General features: G+C 36.5%; 1 protein-coding gene across 1 annotated transcript; it reads left to right on the plus strand.

The window, feature by feature from the left end:
* The first annotated feature begins 3,796 nt into the window (after nucleotides 1-3,796).
* RNASEL (ribonuclease L) lies at nucleotides 3,797-20,697 on the plus strand. Its single transcript, XM_051998822.1, has 7 exons — nucleotides 3,797-3,912; nucleotides 8,386-9,983; nucleotides 12,770-12,855; nucleotides 16,771-16,976; nucleotides 17,101-17,218; nucleotides 17,913-18,055; nucleotides 20,309-20,697. The coding sequence occupies exons 2-7, from the start codon at nucleotides 8,549-8,551 to the stop codon at nucleotides 20,436-20,438; spliced, it is 2,118 nt and encodes a 705-aa protein (XP_051854782.1). The 5' UTR covers nucleotides 3,797-3,912; nucleotides 8,386-8,548; the 3' UTR covers nucleotides 20,439-20,697.
* Nucleotides 20,698-21,180: the final 483 nt, after the last annotated feature.

Here is a 21,180-nt window from a genome sequence, read left to right on the forward strand (position 1 = left end):
CCAATCTGAGAGTTATGCAGTAGAACCTCAGAGTTGTATTAATTTGAATTTCTCTGATCAATAGTGATTTTGAGCATTTTTTCATATGACTAGAAATGGTCTCAATTTCTTCATCTGAAAATTGTCTGTTCATCTCCTTTCACCATTTAGTAATTAGAGAATGGCTTTGTATTCTTATAAATTTAAGTCATTTCTCTCTATTTTAGAAATGAGGTCTTTATCAGAACCCTTGGATGTAAAAATCTTTCCCCAGTTTTCTGCTTCCCTTCTAATTTTTGGAGAATCATCACTCATAGTTGAGTTTGAAAGAATTCAAAGAGATTTTCTTATAGTCATAAAAGACTTTGACACAAAAACAGGTAGACCCAACTCAGAGTCTGACAATTAGAAAGAATTTGGGAGAGCTTTATGTATGGCAATTTGGGGCTTCAGTTAATAGCCTATATACCCAGAACAAGGAACAGATAAGGGAAGAGCCAAGTTGTCTTTTCTTTCAGGTAAAGAGGCAGGATGTCTTTTAGTAATATATTAGACAGGATGGGGTTTTTGCAGGAGACAAATAAGAAGCCATAGACAAAAGGTTTTATTACTCCACATTCCTTAGCTAGACATGCAATTTTGAGTGGACGAGGACCTCTGATTCACCATTTTCCTCCTTCTCCCTTTCTGTTTTTTGGGAAAGAAAATTCTGGGAACAAGGGCTGGGGACCCATCACTTTCTGTTACTTCCCATCCATCAAGCTCTATATCTTAATCAAACTGGCTGACTGTGGCCCTAAATCAATGTTCCATTTTATGTCTCTTTACCTTTGCAAGAACTATGTCTTATGGCAGTCATTTATCACCAGCTATTCTTCTTGGTTTTGATTTCTCTGGCATTTTCATCATGTCCCTCCCAGAATAAATGTATTATGAAATGAATCATCACCTGGAAACACATCATCCTAGACTTTGCTTCAGCTTTACTACTCATAACTCATAAATACCCTCAGTTGCTTTTACTTAGAGGGCATTACTTCCCATCATCTCTTGTTAGAGAAGACTCAATACCAGCTATTTCTGCATTTGCTACTATCTGCTCCATTTGGTCTCAACTTTACCATTGTCTTTCTCGTGCCCTCGTGCAAGGTAATATCTACTCTTCCCCCTTTTAGCAACCCCATTAGATTATTATTTCTTTGAAGATAGAAATTCTTTTTCTTTTTCTTTTTTAGTATTCCTATCACTTATCTCCATACCTGGAACATAGTAGATGCTTAATAAATGTTATCATATGGTATAGCTTTAGAGTCTTATGAGAACCCCAACTCAGAGACTATCTCTTACTCCAAGTCTTTCATAAATTTCCTTAAAAGTTAGTGTTCTCTCTGTCTCTCTGTGTGTCTCTCTGTCTCTGTCTCTCTCTGTCTTTCTCTCTGTCTCTGTCTCTGTCTGTCTGTCTCTCTCTCTCTTCCCCTGTCCCTCTCTCTCTCTCTTCCTGTCCCTCTCTTTCCCCTTCTTTCTCCCTCCCTTCCTTTCTCCCTCCCCTCTTTCCCTCCTCTGTCTCCCTCCCTCCTTCTCTTTCCCTCCCTTTCTCTCTTTCTCTCTCTTCCTTTCCCTCTCTTTCATTCTCCTGTATTAAAGTATATGCCTATTATATCAGCTTAATAAATATAATCTTGAGTGTACTGTTCTCAGGCCTCTTCTTACTCCTAGTATTTCTTCACTGATCCATCTCATTGACAAATGTGCTGGGGAAAAGTTAACCAGTTTGCTCTATCTTTACAATCTGGATGCTGATTGGGCAAAGAAATTTAGGCCATGAATAAAATAAATCTCATCTTTATTCTTTTGTTGACCTCTGAATTTTCCAGCTCAGAAGCCCCTCATCTAAATTCCTAATTACCTAATGTATGGAAAGCTGAACAAATGGACCCTGGAAAAGGTTCTGACTGTAGCCAAAGTTGAGAGAGAGAGGGAAAGCTCCAAACACAGGCATTTATTAAGCCAGGCACTGTGTTAAGTTCTGGAATACAAATAGAAACAAAATAAAGGCAATAACTGCTCTTCAAGGAGTTTACATTCTAATAGTAGAGGTTAACTTTTTTTTTAAAGGTAAAAATGTGGTGGAGGGAGGCAGGCTCTTATTTCTATTTAGGTGATACTAATCATTCTTGGGGGTGTCAGACTCCTCCCCTGTACTCTGCTTCCTTTCTCCCTCCTTTGTTCCCTCAGCCAAGTGTAATGTCTCACTATCCTCCTCAGGGATAGCTCTGCTCCCTGGGCAATTAATAAAATCTGACTCAAGCAGTCATTGCCCTAGATATATTACAGGGGTCCTCAAACTTTTTAAATAGGGGGCCAGTTCACTGTGGGCCGGACTATAATAAAAACAAAAACTTTGTTTTGTGGGGCTTTAAATAAAGAAACTTCATAGTCCTGGGTGAAGGGGATAAACGTCCTCAGCTGCTGCACCTGGCCCACGGCCGTAGTTTGAGGACCCCTGCTCAGGACTTTTGGGAACTGAGGGGGAAAAAGGGAAAAAACATTATTGATATAAATCAGGTACTGTTATAGATATGTATCTCCTGTATAAACCAGGAAAATTGGTGTTGATTTTGGGGTGCTGCCTTGCATATGAGCATATGGAACAGAAACAACTGAGTTCCTCCAATAGTTGGTAAAGGCTCAACTTGGCATCAAGCCAAAATGAACAGCTAGTCTGTTGTCCCTTGGAGGCTTTCACAAGCCATACTAAGACTATTCTTCAGCAAACCTCATTAGAATAATCTTTGAATGTGGTCTCTCTTCCTCCCCTCTGTTATAATAATAACATTATTATTATATTATATTATTATTAATATGAAATTATATTATATATAATTTTCTATTACACATAATAGATAATGTAAATTATTAAATATATGAAAATAATATATTACATGAATCTGCTTATAATAATAATCATAGGCATCATTTATATAACTTTTTATAGCTAGCAAAGCACTTTATCTTTTTAACCTTATTTGATCTTCACAACAATTCTAGGGAACACTTGGTATTATTATTCCCATTTAACAGATGAGGAAATTGAGGTCAGATGGGTTCAAATTCTGATTTATTCATTTACTATCTGTGACCCTGGACAGCTTATTTAAATTTTCTGAGTCTCATCTGGAAAAGGGCACTAGGTGGAGCACACTTATGTCCCAGGGTTGCAATGACAATCAAATGTGTGTTTTTCAAACTTTGAAGCACTATAAACAAATATAAGCCTTATTACTGTTGCAAACTAAATGTCTAAATCAGAATTTCAAACCAGGTCTTTATGATTCTTAGACCAGGTTATAGTTCAGTTCCACAAATTTTTATCCTATGACCAGCACTGGCTTGCGTGTTGGGAACCAAGGTGGCTATGGCAGAGGTCGGGTCAAGTCCATGACTATTCATTCTAACCTCCAAGATATTTTATTACACGATAGATCATTACTATTAATTACTTAAGGGAACAGAATTCGAGGTTATGCCAAAAAGGTCTGAGAGTAAGGTACATTGGGCAAAGCCGTTCGTGCTGAGGCTCACCACAAAGAAAGGCTGAAAGTGGATGTTGGCTATTACTGATTGGTCAAGTTTATAGAGTACTTTCTTCCCTAGACATCTTTCCCTGAACTCAGATAAAATTCCAACATTTCTGGGCATTTCTGACCTGAGACTCTTTTTTGCTCTTTCTCTCTCCCTTTCCTATTTCCACAACTCTTATTTTTGTTCCGCCTCCTATTTAATGACGTTACACGGAGTTCCTCAGTTGGTTGGCAGAGAAGCAAACAGCTGTAGGAGAGCAGCCCGTAGCCAAAGGCTGCCAGTGCGTCCCGGAGACCAAATGTCGGAGGGATTCTGGCAGGAAGAACTGAGCCAGAATTAGGGGATCTAAAGGTAGGTGTGAGCATCCGGAGAAAGGCTGGACTCAGAATCCGAGAAATGGTCCTTTTAAAGATTTTTTTTCTGATGGGACATTTGCTGTCTTGGGACCTGGACCTCGGAATTACCGAATGGCTCACGGGGGAAAAAACAGGCTCAGGGATGGACTATGCCCTTTGTGGATCTGCTATTAAAGTGCAATTCTTTTCAAACCGAACTTAAAGAGGTGGGGGTGGGGTTTAAGAGAATCAGCAGGAAATAGAGCAAAACAAGGAAGGAGATGTTTGCTACTGTTTTTTTTTTTCCTTCCCTTTTTCTTTCAGTTTCATTTCTCTCTAGGAAATAGTTTCTTTGCTATTGGGAAAAAACGGTTTTTTTTTTTCCTTTTCATTTCTCTTTAGGAAATAGTTTCTTTGCGATTTAAAAAAATGGTTTTTTTTTTTTTCCCTTTCATTTTCATTTCTCTCTAGGAAATAGTTTCTTTGCTATTGAAAAACAAACAAACAACGGTTTTTTTTTTTTTCCCTTTCAGTTTCATTTCTCACTAGGAAATAAGTTATTTTGCTATTAAAAAAGCGATAGGGGCAAACACCTCCTTCCTTATTTTGCTCTCTTTCCTGCTGGTTCTCTTAAGCCCAACTCATTTCCCCCCTCAATTCTCTTTTCTTCCCTCTTGCTTCATTCACTTTAAAGCCCTTTCCACTCCCAGCTCTAGAATGAGGAATCTAGAAGCAGTTAGCTCAGTGAGTTTAATTATGAAAGAGAGCCAGGGCAAGATTGAGGATGTATTTATGTGATACAGGTTCTCCCAGCAAGCAATTATAAATCACCTGTTATATAGTCCAGGTAGTACTATACTAGGTTCCAGGGGTGCAAACATAATATGGAACTATCTCTACTTCCAAGGAGTTTATTCCAATGGGGAGACAATAAAAACATCTAGACTCATGTCTATAGGCAGAATAAATATAAAGAGAATCAATACAAATAAATACAAAGTAGTTAAATTCAAGGCAGCGGCAGTTGAAGGGATCAACAAAGCTTTCTGATAAGGTTTTATGAGAAGCCTTTTCTTAAAAGAAGTGAAGAAGTCTGGGAAATGAAATTAAGGAGAGATACCATTCTAGAAATGGCATCCATTGCAAAGACACAGTGATGGGAGATGGGTGTCTTGTGTGAGGAACAGAGAGAGAGGGCCTGTTTGGTTAGATTGCAGAATGCGGCAAGGATTGTAATATCCAATAGGTTTGGAAAGATAAATTGGGGCAATGTTGTGAATGGTTTTAAAAATTTAAACTTAATTTATTTTTGATTCTGGAGGTAAGAGAAAGAGATTGGAGGTGAGTGAATATGGGGGAATAAGGGAATAAGCATTTTTATAGTATCCACTATATTCCAGGCACTGTGATAAATACTTCACAAATCCTGTCTCATCTGAATGTGGATTGCAACATAGTATTTTCAGCTTTGTTGTTGTTTGCTTTTTTTTTCTCATTTCCTCCCTTTTGATCTGATTTTTCTTGAACAGCTTGATATATGTGGAAATATGTGTATTTATTTATTTATTTTATTTCATAGCTTTTTATTTACAATTTATATGTATGGGTAATTTTACAACATTGACAATTGCCAAACCTTTTGTTCCAATTTTTTCCCCTCCTTCCCCCCACCCCCTCCCCTAGATGGCAGGATGACCAGTAAATGTTAAATATATTAGAGTATATAAATTAGATATACAATAAATATAGATGACCAAACTGTTATTTTGCTGTACAAAAAGAGTCGGACTCTGAAATATTTTACAATTAGCCTGTGAAGGAAATCCAAAATTCAGGCAGGCAAAAATATAGGGATTGGGAATTCAATGTAATGGTTCTTAGTCATCTCCCAGACTGCTCCATTGGAACTAATTTGGTTCATCTCATTACTGAAGATGGCCAGGTCCAACAGAATTGATCATCATATAATATTGTTGTTGAAGTATATAATGATCTCCTGGTCCTGCTCTTTTCACTCAGTATCAGTTCATGTAAGTCTCTCAGGCCTTTCTGAAATCATCCTGTGGGTCATTTCTTACCAAACAATAATATGTGGAAATATGTTTAGAAGAATTGCACATATGTAAACTATATTGGATTACTTACTATCTTGGGGAGGATGAGGGAAGGGAGGGAGGAGAAAATTTTAAAACAAGTTTTGTTTTTGCATGTATTTTGGAAAAATAAAAAGCCATTATTATTAAGGAAAAAAAAACCAATACTGTCATTTGATCCTCACAACAATACTGGGAGGCAGGTGCTAATATTCCTAGTTTGCAGTTGAAGTAATTATAAAATGTTATCCACTTTCAACTGGCTTCTTACTGTAGCAACAAATAATACTTGTATTCTCCCCTAACTGATTCTCTCTTTCTCCCCAGATGCTTTTCCAAGCCATTTTTTCCTTTTCTCTTATACCCCACCCCATTTTCACCTCAGGATCCCACCTCCAACTTTACTGAGAAAATTGAGTCATGAAATCTTTTTTATCTTAAAACCCTTTGATATCATTTCTTTTTTCCTCTTTTACTCCAGTCTTTGACAATGAAATGACCATACTTAGCAAGACTTAACTTACTTTATTAGAGCCCTTCAATTATTACTTTATGTCAGTTTTTTTTTTTCCTCATCTAAACTTCTGGCCTATATTTACTGCCTCTACTTCTACTTCATTCACTCACTACTATTATTCATTTGAAACTGCTCTCTCCAGAGTTAAGTGATAATTATCTTTGGAATTTGTAATTAAAACTAGCATTTATACTATGCTTTAGGTTTTTAAACTTAATTTTTACCTAGTTTTAAACCTAATTTAAAAAAATTAAAACCTTAAAACCTGAAAAATTTAAAACCTTAAAAAAAATCTGTAAACTATTCTGTGCTTTCCTTATTTTTTTTTTTTATGGTATCATCCTTTATGTTTAAACCATGTACCTATTTTGACTTTATCTTGGCATATGGTATAAAATGTTGGTTTTTACTTAATTTTTGCCATATTGTTTTCCTGGTTGTTTTTTGGTAGACAGGAAGTTTGGCTGAGAAAGAGTACTGATAAAGGTTGAGTTTATGGTAGAATCTTGTGAAGTTAGTTAAGTCTAATTAAGTACAGTCACCTCTTCCTTATAGCCTGGGAGAAATGAGGAGAGAAGAGATGATGTGAAAGGTTTAAACATGAAGAGAAGAAGAGAAGAAGGAATTAATGCTAAATGGCTTCAATTTTTGTAGTAAAGTAGGAAGTGGGGTTCTCAGCTGTAAAAGGAGGTGAGTGTAGGAAGAGAGAAGACAGAGTTTGAAAGAATTTTTAGGAGGAGAGAGAGAAAGAATCAGTTAAGGAAGGACACAAGTTTTATGTTGCTGTAGTGAGAATCCAGTTGAAAATGGATAACACTTTACAGTTTCTTCAACTATAAATGGGAATAATAATAGCACCAACTATTGTTGTTTTAAACAGGGTTGTTTTAAAGATCAAATGAGAAAATTGCATAGGGTCTGGCACATAGTAGCTGTTACATAAATGTCATGATTATTAACTTATAATGTATAGTTGTTTGATTTTCTCTACCTCTGATTAGTAGCACTTGAGTAGGAGCAGAAAAGTAGGATGATGGGTATAATCCTGAGCTGTGGTCTGGCAAGGGATGAACTACAGCAGAATGGATATGGGAGGATGGGAAGCAGAAGAGAGTGTACAATGGGGCTGATTAATTCCAGGGTAAAGATTAGAGAGGGAAGAAAGTGAAATTGGATCAGGAGCAATAATTTGACAAAGTACTGGGTGGTAGAGGTACTAGAGACCTTAACAAGATGAAAGATAGGTTTGGAGGTGAGATGTAAAGATAAGACATTGAGGTAAACTAGAAGAACATCAGACTTTTAAAATAGGAAAGTGGGACATTTCTCATAATGGTAAGATTCAGTGTGTCACCCTCTCTAAGTGTGTTGAAAGTATCAGGAAGGAGTAGGTCATGACATTTAAGGAGATAGAGGAATTGCTAGGTTATCAATAATTGATTTTGGATCCTTTGTATATGTGAAGGTATTCTATAAATAAAGCTAAGCATCTCACTTAAAAAATCCTCTAAACCTCATTGGCAAGAGTGGGGACTTGTCTATCAAAACATTTCCTAGATGAAAATTAGGGAGATAATCCCAACAGAGAGGCTTGAGAGCCTCTAGGCAGCTAAGTGCAGGACTTCTTGAGGAAGATTGGGGAAATGGGGGATGCTTATGTAGACTGGGCAAAAACATTTTCTTTTATTATAGCTTTTTATTTACAAGATATATGTATGCATGAGTAATTTTTCAGCATTGACAATTGCAAAACCTTTTGTTCCAATTTTCCCCCTCCTTTTCCCCATCCCCTTCCCCAGATGACAGGTAGACCAATACATGGAAACATTTGTTTTTAATGTGGCTTTTTAGGTTAACTAACAAAATTATTCTTTATTAGGTGGAGAAATAAAAGACCCAGAGAACACTGTTCATTAGCAAAACAATCCTCACCTTCTCTGACTGAAGACTGAAACTTTCACTTACTCATCTGGTCCAAAGGAGATATTTCTCTAAGGCAAAGACATCACATAACATAGCATTATCACATAATACTGACATTCATGGAAGCCAATAACAGCAACTCCCAGCAGAGTTCCACAGTTTCCTCTTCCCCTGAGATGATATGTCCTCCTTTGATTCAAGCTGTTAAGGAAGGTGACTTTGAGTTGGTCAAACAACTGCTGGAAAAAGGAGCTGATGTTAACATCAAGATGGAAGGTGGCTGGACTCCACTGCATAATGCTGCGAAAGAAGGTAACAAGGATATTGTCGAGCTTTTACTAGAGAAAGGTGCTGATCTTCATATCAGGAAGGAGAATGGCGCCACTCCCTTCATTGTAGCTGCGATTGTGGGAGATGTGGAGCTCCTGGAACTTTTTCTTTCTAAGGGAGCAAACATCAATGAATATGATAACCATGGCTTCACAGCATTCATGGAAGCTGCCTATTATGGTCACCAGAGTGCCTTAGAATTTCTTTATGAAAAGGGAGTAGAAGTGAATTTGGGAAGACAAACTAGTGAGGAACAAAAGAAACTGCGCAAAGGAGGGTGCACAGCCCTCATGGATGCAGCCAGGAAAGGCCATATCGATGTAGTGAAAATCCTTCTTGAAAAGATGGAGGCAGATGTGAATGCCCGTGACAATATGGGCAGAAATGCTTTAATCCATACTTTTCGGGACCCTAAGAACAAGAATGTGAAGGAGATTGTGTGTTTTCTGCTAAAATCTGGAATTGATGTCAATGTGAAGGGAGAAAAGGGGAAAACACCTTTAATTTTGGCAGTAGAGAAGGAGGATGTTGAATTGGTACAGATGATACTGGAAAAGTCTGTAACAGATATTAATGTTATGGACAGTGATGAAAACACAGCTATTCTGATTGCTGTCAGGAATGATCATTTGGACATTGTCCGGTTGCTGTGTGAAAAAGGAGCAGAACTAGATTCTGGAGAGCTTATTAATATAGCTCAAGGGAACCACAATCAAGAAATGGTCAAGTTTCTTCGAAAAAAGGGGGCCCGTGAGAATGTCTCTCACCCTCCTAAGTCTTATAAGCCAAACAGTCAACAATGGGGGAAATCCCTGATGGACCTCCATAGGAGAAACCGTCCCATGATTGGTAAACTCAAGATTTTAGTTCAACAAGAGTTCAAGATTGCAGAAACTTCTGAAGGTGGTGTATACTTGGGGTTCTATGATGGGAAAGAGGTAGCCGTGAAGCGATTCCAAGAAAGAAGTAGACAAGCTCAGCAAGAACTTGACTGCATCCAACATTGCAAGAATAGCAACTTGGTGTCACTTTATGGGAGAGAAAGTCAAAACAATTGTATATATTTGTGTTTTGCTCTTTGTGAGAGGACTCTGGAGGAACATCTGACTGTTCAAAGAGAAATGGACTTCCAGACCATTCTCAAATCTTTATTTAAGGCAGTTCAAGAACTTCACAGAAACAACTATGCCCACCAGGACCTGCATCCAAGGAATATCTTGATAGGTGAGTCCCCAACCCTACCATTGAGGTTTAGGGAGCTTAAAAAATGAGATCATTTAGCTTTCTTTGTAACATACCATATCAAAGGCCTATTGTCAATTTTTAGTGATTTAATAGAGGTCATCTACTATGAAGAGTACATAGCAAATTCTTTATTTTAGATTAGTTTCCTTGTGCTACCCTGGGCTTCTTTCTCCCAGGTGTAGTAGTTGAGTGCCAAGGGAACATAGATTAATTTCTTTTTTTTATTATTATAGTTTTTTATTTACAAGATATATGTATGGGTAATTTTTCAGCATTGACAGTTGCAAAACCTTTTGTTCCAATTTTTCCCCTTCTTCCCTCCACCTCCTTCCCCAAATGACAGGTTGGCTAATATGTTAAAGTATAGAACATAGATTAATTTCATAGTGTTCTAGAAGTGGATTTAATTAGGAGGGTGTGAGCATACCCGAGTTCCTCCCCAAAATTCTCCAGCAGAGTAGGTCTTCTAAACCTAAGAATCCTGGTAAATGGCATTCAAAACTTTCAACATAGAGATTTCTCTCTGAAAACAGAGCTCTCTTTCCTTCTCCCCCCATCTCTGTTTCTGTTTTTGTTTCTGTATTTCTCTCTCTCTCTCTCTCTCTCTCTCTCTCTCTCTCTCTCTCTCTCTCTCTCTCTCTCTCTCTCTCTCTCTATATATATATATATATATATATATATATATATACACACACACATACCATCTGACATACCTCCTGCCATTATTCATCATAGTCCACCTTAGTCCACCTCCCCATTCCATCCTCTAACATCAATCAAAATTGTTGGAGTAACATATTATTCCTTCTTTATCTGAGCGTGGATATTTCCAACGAAAGCAGGAAAAGTAGCCACATAAAGTAACAAAAAACCTACTCCACCTACACACACATATATAAGAAAACAGAGCTATATAGGTATTAAGCATTTATGGTAAAATATTTGTTTCTTACATTGGAGAAATTTTTATGTTAAATTGAATATAGCAATTTTTCAGATAACTTCTTTGCATGGGGAATTTGGATTAAAATAACATATACACATACATAAAGTGTGACTATAAAAATGAAATAGAAGGGAATTATATCAGACCAGAATTCTGTTGAACTATCCTGTGGTTCAGATTCCATAGTCTGTTAACTCTAAGCCCATCACTGGGACCTACCAAACCCCAAAAGTCCTAACTACTCAAGTTTGCCTTTTCAAAATGAGGAAAAAGAGAAAACTCCACTTTTGCTTTTGGGTTTATCCCCTCTTTACTGCCCTCATCAAAGATATCTTTCTAACCCTTATTAAATAAGATTTTCTGAAAGTAGACTACTTCTCAAAGTATGTACTAGAGGCAAGGAACTGAAGAGAAACTGGTATTTTTGGTTAAACCCTCAAGATGGGATTAAGTCTATGTAAGCCCAGAGTTTGGGGAGGAATTGTGCAATGGGTTACATACAAAAATATGAGTTTTTCTGTCATTTGGCTATGAATCAAGTGGTCCATTATGATTTTTGTTTTTTATACTGTCTCTATATCTAGGCAATCTCTCTCTCTCTTTTTTTCGATGGCATAGACCCCTTTGGTAGTCTGATGAAGACAATGAACTCCATCTCAGAATCATAGTTTTTGTTTGTTTTTTTAACTGAAGAAAATGCTAAATTTTATTTAGTTATGCCCCTTCCCCCCTCCCCTGCCCTGTTTTAGTACCTAGCACAATATTTTGCATTAATAAATGACTTTTGGATTGGATTGGTTATATACCCATGGACAGATCACATGCTGTTTCTTAGTCTTAGTTTACAAAATGGAGAAAATGTCCACACTCACCAACTTACTCTAGAAACTTTAAAGTCCTAGATATATAATGTGAATAATGATGCTGCTTTTGCTGATATCTCTACAAGAAGCGCACAAGATGGGGAAAGGATCTCATCACGGAGTGGACATCTTAGCATACCCTACAAATACCATATGTCCAGCCATTCCCCATTTTGGTCGACATCTCTCCCCTTTTCAATTTCCAAAGCATGAACTTTAGTCCCACGCACTTGGGAGATCATTCCTAAATAAATGAATATTGGACTAGGTTGAATTTACCCAAATTCTAAAGTACCTGTTTTAGTTTAATAATTTTTGGCACGTTTAAAACGTTTTCAAAGTCTTAAAATATATTCTCTAACATAATGTTTTCACATAATTATGTTACCTCTTACTGATCACTGCTTCCTCTTCTAAGAAATGCTTGCAAAGTATCTCTTGAATAATATTTCCTAGACGTTTTACAGGAATAGAAAGTAAGCTCCCCAGCCTATATTTCAAAGACTCTTTATTCTTTCTTGTTTTGAAACTAGGGACATGATTTGCCCTTTTCCTGTTTTGCAGAACTTCTCCCTTTCTACGAGATATTTCAATGATCATTGACAGTGGACTCAACAATTTTGTTCTCTATTTCTTCCTAAATCCTGTAATGTGATTGATTTGAGCCAGATGAATTTAGCTTTTCAGGGGCACCTGCTATTTTTCAATGTGTGTTATTGTCATATAGGGAAGTGTGTGGGATACCTTACTGCAAATCCCTGAGACCTACTAGAAGATAAGTACTTGTCCTATTATATCTGGGGTAGGTATTTATGTATGTGAAAGCACTTTGTAAAGGACAAAACAGTGTCTTCTTCAGAAAAGAAAGATGGAATTTTAGGATGCATACTCACCTGAGTTTAAGTTAAACCATGGGAGATGAGAAATTAATAATTTCTTTCCTCTTTCCTTGCCAGATTATAAAGGTGAAGTTTATTTGGCAGATTTTGATAAGAGTGAAAAGTTGGATGAAGATCAGCAAAAAATTAAGGATGACATGAAGGTATATTCTCTTTATGCTGAATCATATTTGCTTTTCTTCTGTTATCTAAATTCTTTCCCTCTCTCCACTTCTGTCCCAACTCCACCTTGACCCTCACACTAGCTTCTATATCATAGTTTCCTATCAAGTGGTAGAGAATTGTCTCATTTAAATCATGTTAGAAAGGATATTGATAAACTGGAAAACATATAGAATAGGGCAATCACAATGGTAAAAAACCTTAAAGTCACTCCAGCCTATGTGTTTGGCACCGTGCTAAATGCTGGAATATTAAAAAAGGCAAAAAAAAATCACTATGCTCAAGAAACTTATATTTTATTAGAGGAGACAGCATGCAAACAAATATATGCAAAGCAAGATATATACAGATTAAACAGGAAATAATTAACAGAAGGAAGGCACTAGAATTAAGAGGGGTTGGAGTAGAAAGGGGATTTTAATTGGGACTTAAAGAAAGTCAATATATTGATTGAAGTTCCTGAATACCTACAAAAGAAGGTTTTGATATTATAATCTTTGGTCTTTTCAAAGGGTTCTACTTTTGAAATTGGTAATTTATTAATGAAAATTATATTAAATTAAATAATATTAAAGAAAAAATATTAAAAAAATATTTTAAAAAAGAATATTAAATTACTTTCATGGATGGGTTGGATCAGAGGGCCACTGATTCTTTTCTAATTCTAAAATTCTATGATTCTGATTTTATATTTCTCTCTCCTTTGCCCTCATCTAAATACATAGAAGGAAACACAAATGAGGCTACATTCTTTTACATTAATTGTTGTTGAGACATTTCATAATAACCTATTTTTCTGCCCTGCCCTAAGAAAGTGCTTAATATGCTTTTTTATTAATCCCTTTGTCCATCTCTCCATCTCTCCACCTAGTCATCCACTCATCCATTCAGTTGTAGTTTTTACGAATTCTGTTTTGATCAGATAACATCCCTAGTATGCCTCATTTCAATTTTAGGTGCCATGGACCACTTGTCTGATATATTGCAATAGAAATTACTTTCATGGATGGGTTGGATCAGAGGGCCACTGATTCTTTTCTAATTCTAAAATTCTATGATTCTGATTTTATATTTCTCTCTCCTTTGCCCTCATCTAAATACATAGAAGGAAACACAAATGAGGCTACATTCTTTTACATTAATTGTTGTTGAGACATTTCAGTCATTTCTGACTCTTCATGACTCAATTTAAGGTTTTCTTGGCAAAGATACTGGAGTGGCCTACCATTTTCTTCTTCAGCTCAATTTACAGATGAGGAAACTGAGGCAAACAGGTTATGTGGTTTGCTCAGGGTTACACATCTAATTAAGTATCTGAAGCAAGATTTGAATTCATGAAGATGAACCTTCCTGACTTCAGACCAGTGGTCTAACCACTGTGACAATAACTGCCCTATATTTACTAAAATGAAAAAAAAATTGTAAAGAAGCAGGCAATTTGATGGTGTTTTTGTTGTTTGTTGTGAATTAAGAAAATGAGTTTTGTCTTCAATAAGAACTGCTGATTTGAACTTCAGTTGATGTTTCTTGGGAGCATCTGTTGCCTGTAATTATCAATACAGTGAAAACCAATGTATTGTGAAACAGTCTATTGATTTGATGTGATTTCACATTAGTATTTTTCTTCATAAAAGGACCACTTTAAGAGCAACTAGGTGGTGCAGTAGGTAGTGTATTAGCCCTGAAATCAGGAGGACCTGAGTTTAAATCTGGCCTCAGACATTTAACACTTCCTAACTGTGTGACCCTGGGCAAGTCATTTAACCCCAATTGCCTCAGTCAAAAAAAAAAAAAAAAAGGGCCACTTTAAATAGTGGAGCAGTTTTCCTGACTTTCATATTGTTATTTGTCCTTTTTTTCAAGGAAGACCATTGTGTGGTGATAACTTCATTCATCAATCGAATTTAAGTGAGGGAGAATTGCAATCCAAAAAAGCTGTAAAGAAAAGAAAAAGTATAAAAAACAAAAATAACTAGGCTTTCTTTCTCTGATATTTAATACTTATGTGACTTTGGTGAAAAATAAAATATTTGCAAAGTGCTTAGCACAGTACCTGTACTACATATTTAATAAATGCATATTCCCTTCCCTCTTCCTTCTCTAGAGAAGTCACTGTCATACCTGGGTCTCAGGTTCCTTATCTGAAAGAAGATGAAATTGAACTGATCACAGTTAACATTAAAACTGAGGTTATCTTATCCAATCTCTTAGTGTAGGAAGCTGTAGCTATTAGGAAGTATGACACAGAAATGGCTAGAAAGACTTCCAATGAAAGGAAATAAAGTTCCAAGACAGTCTATTCTATTTGGTTTTTTTTCTGGAGGCAATTGAGATTAAGTGACTTGCCCAGGGTCACATAGCTAGGAAGTGTTAAGTGTCTGAAGCTAGATTTGAATTTAGGTCCTCCTTGACTTTAGGGCTGGTGCTCTATTTACTAAACCACCTAGGTGCTCCTCTATTTTACTTTTATTTAGCTCTAAGTATTATAGAATTTTTCCTTATATCAATCAATCAATCAACAAGCATTTATTAAAGTGTTCCTTATGTACAAGATATGGTACTAAGTGTTGCAGATACAAAGACAAAAATAAATGGTCCCTGCCCTCAGAGAATTTATATTCTATCAGGAGAGACATGTACAAATACAAATATATGGTATATAAATATAGCAAATATATGGTGATTTTGATAACTCTATGAAAGATGAAGTGCAAAGGGGAGAGACAAATGGCAGGTAGAACAATCAAGAGTCTATTGTAACAATCCAGGCAAAAAATCTCAATGGTCTGAATATCAAACTAACAATCTGCCCTTCTCCCTTTCTGAGCCAGGTTGAGCCATCCCAGTCCCTCCTCCAGCCTTTCAGTATTTGAAGACAGCTCCTTTGACTCTGATAGTCCATCTCTCTGTGAAGCTCAAAATTCTTTTAGTGCAGTTCCCATCACACTGGGACATTTCTGATAAAGTTAAAGTTCTCTCTCATCCATTAGGACAATACCCTTTTATTTCTTCCCCTGATATACTGCACTTCTCCAGGACTAGCATTAGGATCCTAAAATGTGCCTCAGGTCTAGATCTTGACAGAACCTTGCCCTCAGATATTTGATTCCCCTTGAAACCAGCTACCTACCCTAATCCATGGCTAGCCAGACTTTGATTAAACTAGTTATAAGCCTTCATTTGTACCCAAATTTCTTTTGGCAAAGCCTGTTCAATGCCAACTGTCTATATCCCAATTACCATCTTCAAGTCAAGAAGCATTTATTAAGTATTAATGATGTCAATCAGTGTAATGAATGATGGGAATACAAATATAAGCATCCCTGCCTTCAAGGAGTTTACTTCTAATGTGGAAAAGACATATTGAATTTTTTTCTTTTTCTTTTGCAATACCTTATTCTAAAATTTGGGTTAAGTCTTAACCCAAATATTAAATATTGACCCGAGTATTATTAAGTATATTATCACCTGCTGGCCATTGAGTATCATCTGTGACTTCCACAAAAATATCCCAAATTCCCATTTTGTTTTTTATGCCAATCTGCAATATGTCAAAGCTGCAATGGGGAAAGTTAAGATGTGGAAGAGGGATAGCTATAATTCCTTCTCATCCTTCAGGACCCAACTTAAGTTCCATCCTATCCAATAAGCCTTTTCCGGTCACCCTGGCCCATGATGATCTATTTTTGAACCCCTATACTACTTATTTGTCTAAGTGGTCAGTTCATTGCCTTTTCTTATATAAATCCCTGCTTTATTTCTCCAACTAAATTATGTATACCAGGAAGGCAGGGGTTTTAAAAGTTCTACTCATCTTTGCATTTCTTATGTTTATTAGAGTATCTTGCAGAGAGTAGGTCTTGCTCAATAAATATAAATTTATTGATTCTTTCAAGGCTCTGGGAAGGCTGGTTCTGTATATGGAACACATGGGGGAAAAATCCTTTACAGAAATTCAAACCCAAAGTGACACTGAGGTCATAGAGGCTTGTATAAATGAGGAAATTAAAGATATTGTGCAAAACCTGCTTAACCCTGGAGAAGAATTTCAAAACCAGCTAAGTGAGATGCTCGATCATCCTTTCTTTTGGAACAGCAAAATGTAAGTGAAAGCCCACATCACAAATGAATGAATGAAATGAACTGAATGAATGAATCACTAACATTATACCTTGGTGAGAAAGAATGAAGGGACTGAGAACTATTGTAATTCTGTCATCTTTCAGTCGTTACAAGTTCCTTCAAGATATGGGGAATCTATCTGACATTAAAAAAAGAAAAAAAGACAGTGACGTGTTCATGAAATTCAACCAACCCAACAGTTCTAAAGATTGGAGAGAAACGGTAAGATCAATGTGGTTCAATAGACTTTATTAGTAATGAGATTCTGCCAAGGAGAGTTGTTACTTGCTCTTGACAAGAAGCTACTAAGTTTTTACATGCTTGTTTTATACATCAGTTTCTGCAATAAGTAATCCAACAGATCTGCAAATATTTGAAGGACTAGAATGTAGAAGGATGAGACTGTAGAGAAAATTGGAAAGTGAGTGATCAATCAATTGATCAGCAAACATTTATGTGACAGGCATTGTGCTAGGTTCTGGATTATAAGGACCAAAATTAAAACAGTCTTCTCCCTCAATTAATTTACATTCTGCTAGGGTAGACCTATGGAGAACAAATATACACATAAGTAAAAATGAAACACAAAGTAGATACAATTTGTAAAGTAGATACACAAAAGCAGTTTGGGTGGGAGAGATACTTGGAATTGGGAGGGATCTGGAAAGGTCCTGGCCTTGAAGAGAGCTTGGAAGTATTAAGTGTTTGAGGCTAGGTTTGAATTCAGGTCCCCCTGACTCCAGAGCTGGTGCTCTATTCCTGCACCATCTAGCTGGCCCTTAAGTGACTTTCTGAAGGAGAACTGGTTTAGAATTTGAATCCAGGTGTTCTCACCCAAAATCTAGGGTACTGTCCATGACTGCTTGTGTTGAAGATGAGTAGATTTCACTTCACAATGATTTGTTTTTTTTTCCAGATCGATGAGAATGTCTTCCGCAAAATGAATGACTTTTATAAAAAAATAAAAAAACCTTACTTATGCTATGAGAACACTGTTGGAGACTTGCTGAAATTCATCCGGAATCTAGGTACACACTTTGAAGAGGAAACAAATGCAGAGTGAGTGTTCTTTTTAAAAACTGAATCCTTTGGTGAAACAAGATGTTTCATCAAATTATACATTAATTTCCAGTCCACTGACTGAAGTGGTGGTTGAGAAACAGATGGTAAGAAAAGCTCTTTCAGAGAAGAGATTATTCTTTTCTGATCATCCTGAAAGACTTTTTAATGTACACTTGGCATGTTGCAATATCTTTTCTAGTTTTTGCTATTATTAGTGTGGCAGTAGTTTTTAAAATAATGTATGTAGAGAAAAAACAGTTTAATGATTCTCTTTACATAAAGAAAATTCTCAGCTTTTTATGTTGTCAGGGCAGCTCTGTAAAGCTAGGGTGGTCTTTTGTATGTTCTTTGCTTTGGGTAGAACATTATGACATCTAGCTAAAATTTGAGATGGTTTTAGATGAGTCTATTCTGCTTCCTATAGTGATGGAATAAGTGCAGAATAATAGTTTGATCATTGGAAGCATGGCTTAGTGGAAAGAGTCCAAATTGTGAGATGGAAGACTTGGGTTCTATTTTCTCAACTGTTACTATTTCAAATCCACAAAACTAGTGTTGAAGAATTAGATTCTCAGAAGTCATCTTGCCCAATCTATGTCTGTATAGACATGCAGCTGCTGCTTAAAGAATGAAGGAGAATCCATTTCCATCCAGGCCAGTCTATTTTCCTTTTGAATAGCTCTTGTTATTAAGAAGACTTTCTTTACACACTGAGTCAATTGTGCCTCTTTATAGTCTTCCTCCTTTGCCTCTAGCTCTACTTTCTGGGATCAGGAACAATTTTCTAATCTCACAATTCTTCAAAGAGCTATCATATCTCTACTCAGACTTCTCATTCCTACTTCCTTTAACGAAACCTCTTGTAGCATGATCTCAAGACCTTTCTGTAGCATGGTTGCCCTACTCTAGACACAGTCCAATTTATCAATGTCCTTACTAAAATACAGTGCCCAGAGCTGAACGTGATATGGTCTGGCCTGGGCAGAATAAAATGACTTATCACATCCTTAATCATGGTATATATGAAGGACTGGAGAATAGAAAATCTGGAATCAAGGAAGCTTTTATAATACTCCAGGCAAGAGTTGGTGAGGTTCTGAATTATGTAGATGATCATATGAGTAGAGAAAAGAGAGAAAGGCAGTACTGACAAAATATGGGAAAATAGAATATGAAGGAAGAATGAAAATGAAGAGTTGGGAATCATTCCAAGGTGGTGATTGTATTGTCAGGAGGACAGTGGTATTCTTGCCAGAATAGAAAAATTGGGAAGAGGAGTGGGCTTATGGGTAGGGGGAAATGATGACTTAGATTTTAGATATACTGGATTTGGGGCTAGAGGAAAATGATGAGTTCCTACTGTATTTGAATGACTATAGACATTCATTTGGAAAGGTCTAATGGGCAGTTGGTAATGTGGAGCTGGGTTTTGAGAGAGAGAGAGAGACACTTATGCATGTTTGTGTATATGAGTATGTAGGTATGCCTCCAAAGTCTTACTGTAGTTTTAAGCATTAAGACATTCATATGTTTATTTATTACATATACATGTGTATATGTATGTGTATATATGTGTATTTAATTAGACATATTATATACATGAATATATACACAAACACATGTGTATGTATATGTATTAAAGTTTAAAACTACACTAAGTCTTTGAGGTTGAGAGGTTAAGTGACTTGTGCAGGGTCATGAAGCTAAGATTTGAACTCAGGAACACTGTAGCCCCATTTAGTTGCCTTAAAGAAGGCTTAGAAAAGTCTCTTCATCTTCCTAGAACTCGGTTTCTTTCTTCATAAAATCAGATGGTGGGTTGATTTAACCTCAAAGTTTCTTCTAGCTCTACATTTGTTATCCTCTAAGTCTGATCCTCACTTCTGGCTATCTGAATGAGAAAGCCTGAATGAGTGTCCCTCCAAAGAGGTGAATGATGCAGTGGAATTAAGCCTTGCAATTAGGAGAGATCTGAATTTGAATCCCACCTCCAATACTTGCTAAGTATAGAACCTTCTGCAGGTTACTTTAACTTGTCTGAATAACTACTTTCCTACCTATAAAGTAAGGGAAGTCCTAACTGAAGTCCTGCTTTTCTGAGAGGATCAGAGAGGTGAGAGACAACCTAGGCAGTTTCAATCTCATACAAGTTAAAGGAGGTTTTATTTCTGAGTAATGAGTGAGTTTTCAGATTTATAAATGTCAAAATAGAGGAATAAATTTCCTGAAACATATTATTTTTCATTTCAGTATAAAGAGAACAATTGGAGAACCTTCCGAGTATTTTAAGGAGAAGTTTCCTAATCTGGTGATTTATGTTTACAAGATACTGAGGAACATGAACTACAGGACGCTTTTCCCCAGTGCTGACAGTTTTTAACCTGGTTTGCTGACATCACACCAACATGACTCTAGACTTGAGGTTGTTTTAAGTCATTTCATTCAATTCGTTGGATAAATCCCAGTCAATTCAACAAATGCTTATTGAAGATCTACTATTTATGAAGAATTCTGTTAGGTACTTTGAAGACTATAAAAAAGAGGAAGACTGGATCCTTGCTCTTAAGGAGTTGATATTTTAGAAGGGAGGATAAAACATGTAGATACATGAACATAGAATAAAATCACAGGTAAAAATATTTGTTGTTGTTGTCCTTCATTTTCAAAGGGGACCAAAATGACGTTACTATATTACAATCGAGTTATAGTGTGTTCAGCTGTGGCTGATCAGATCAATAAGAGCTTAGAATGTTCTGCCACAAGTTGGACACAAATAGTCTATGTGAATATTTGAGGTAGTTTCTCTAATTTTGCATATTTTATATTTCCTTTGGGCTAGTTCAATTCTGCTTTGCTCATACAATACAGCATCTTCTCTGATGAGGGCACACCATGATGGATGGTCCCGTGCTAGTGTCTTCCATGTCACACAATCAATTCTAAAGTTCTTGAGAGACCTTGACAGTGTTCTTGTATCGCTCTTTCTGACCACCTTGTGAGAGCTTATCCTGTTTGAGTTCTCCATAAAATATTTATTTTTGGCAAGTGTACATCTGGCATTCAAACACTGGCCAGCCCAAAGGAGTTGTGCTCTCTGCAGCAGAGTTGGAATACTTGGCAGT

This window comes from Antechinus flavipes, chromosome 4 (genome assembly GCF_016432865.1).
Source record: "Antechinus flavipes isolate AdamAnt ecotype Samford, QLD, Australia chromosome 4, AdamAnt_v2, whole genome shotgun sequence".
In the NCBI taxonomy this organism is placed as follows: domain Eukaryota; kingdom Metazoa; phylum Chordata; class Mammalia; order Dasyuromorphia; family Dasyuridae; genus Antechinus; species Antechinus flavipes.

Bases quoted from the DNA above. Each gene is read 5' to 3' on its own strand.
- RNASEL (XM_051998822.1), top strand. From the start codon at position 8,549: ATGGAAGCCAATAACAGCAACTCCCAGCAGAGTTCCACAGTTTCCTCT. The intron at 17,219-17,912 runs GTAAGATCAATG...TTTTTTTTCCAG, and splicing joins CTAAAGATTGGAGAGAAACG to ATCGATGAGAATGTCTTCCG. The intron at 18,056-20,308 runs GTGAGTGTTCTT...TTTTCATTTCAG, and splicing joins GAAGAGGAAACAAATGCAGA to TATAAAGAGAACAATTGGAG.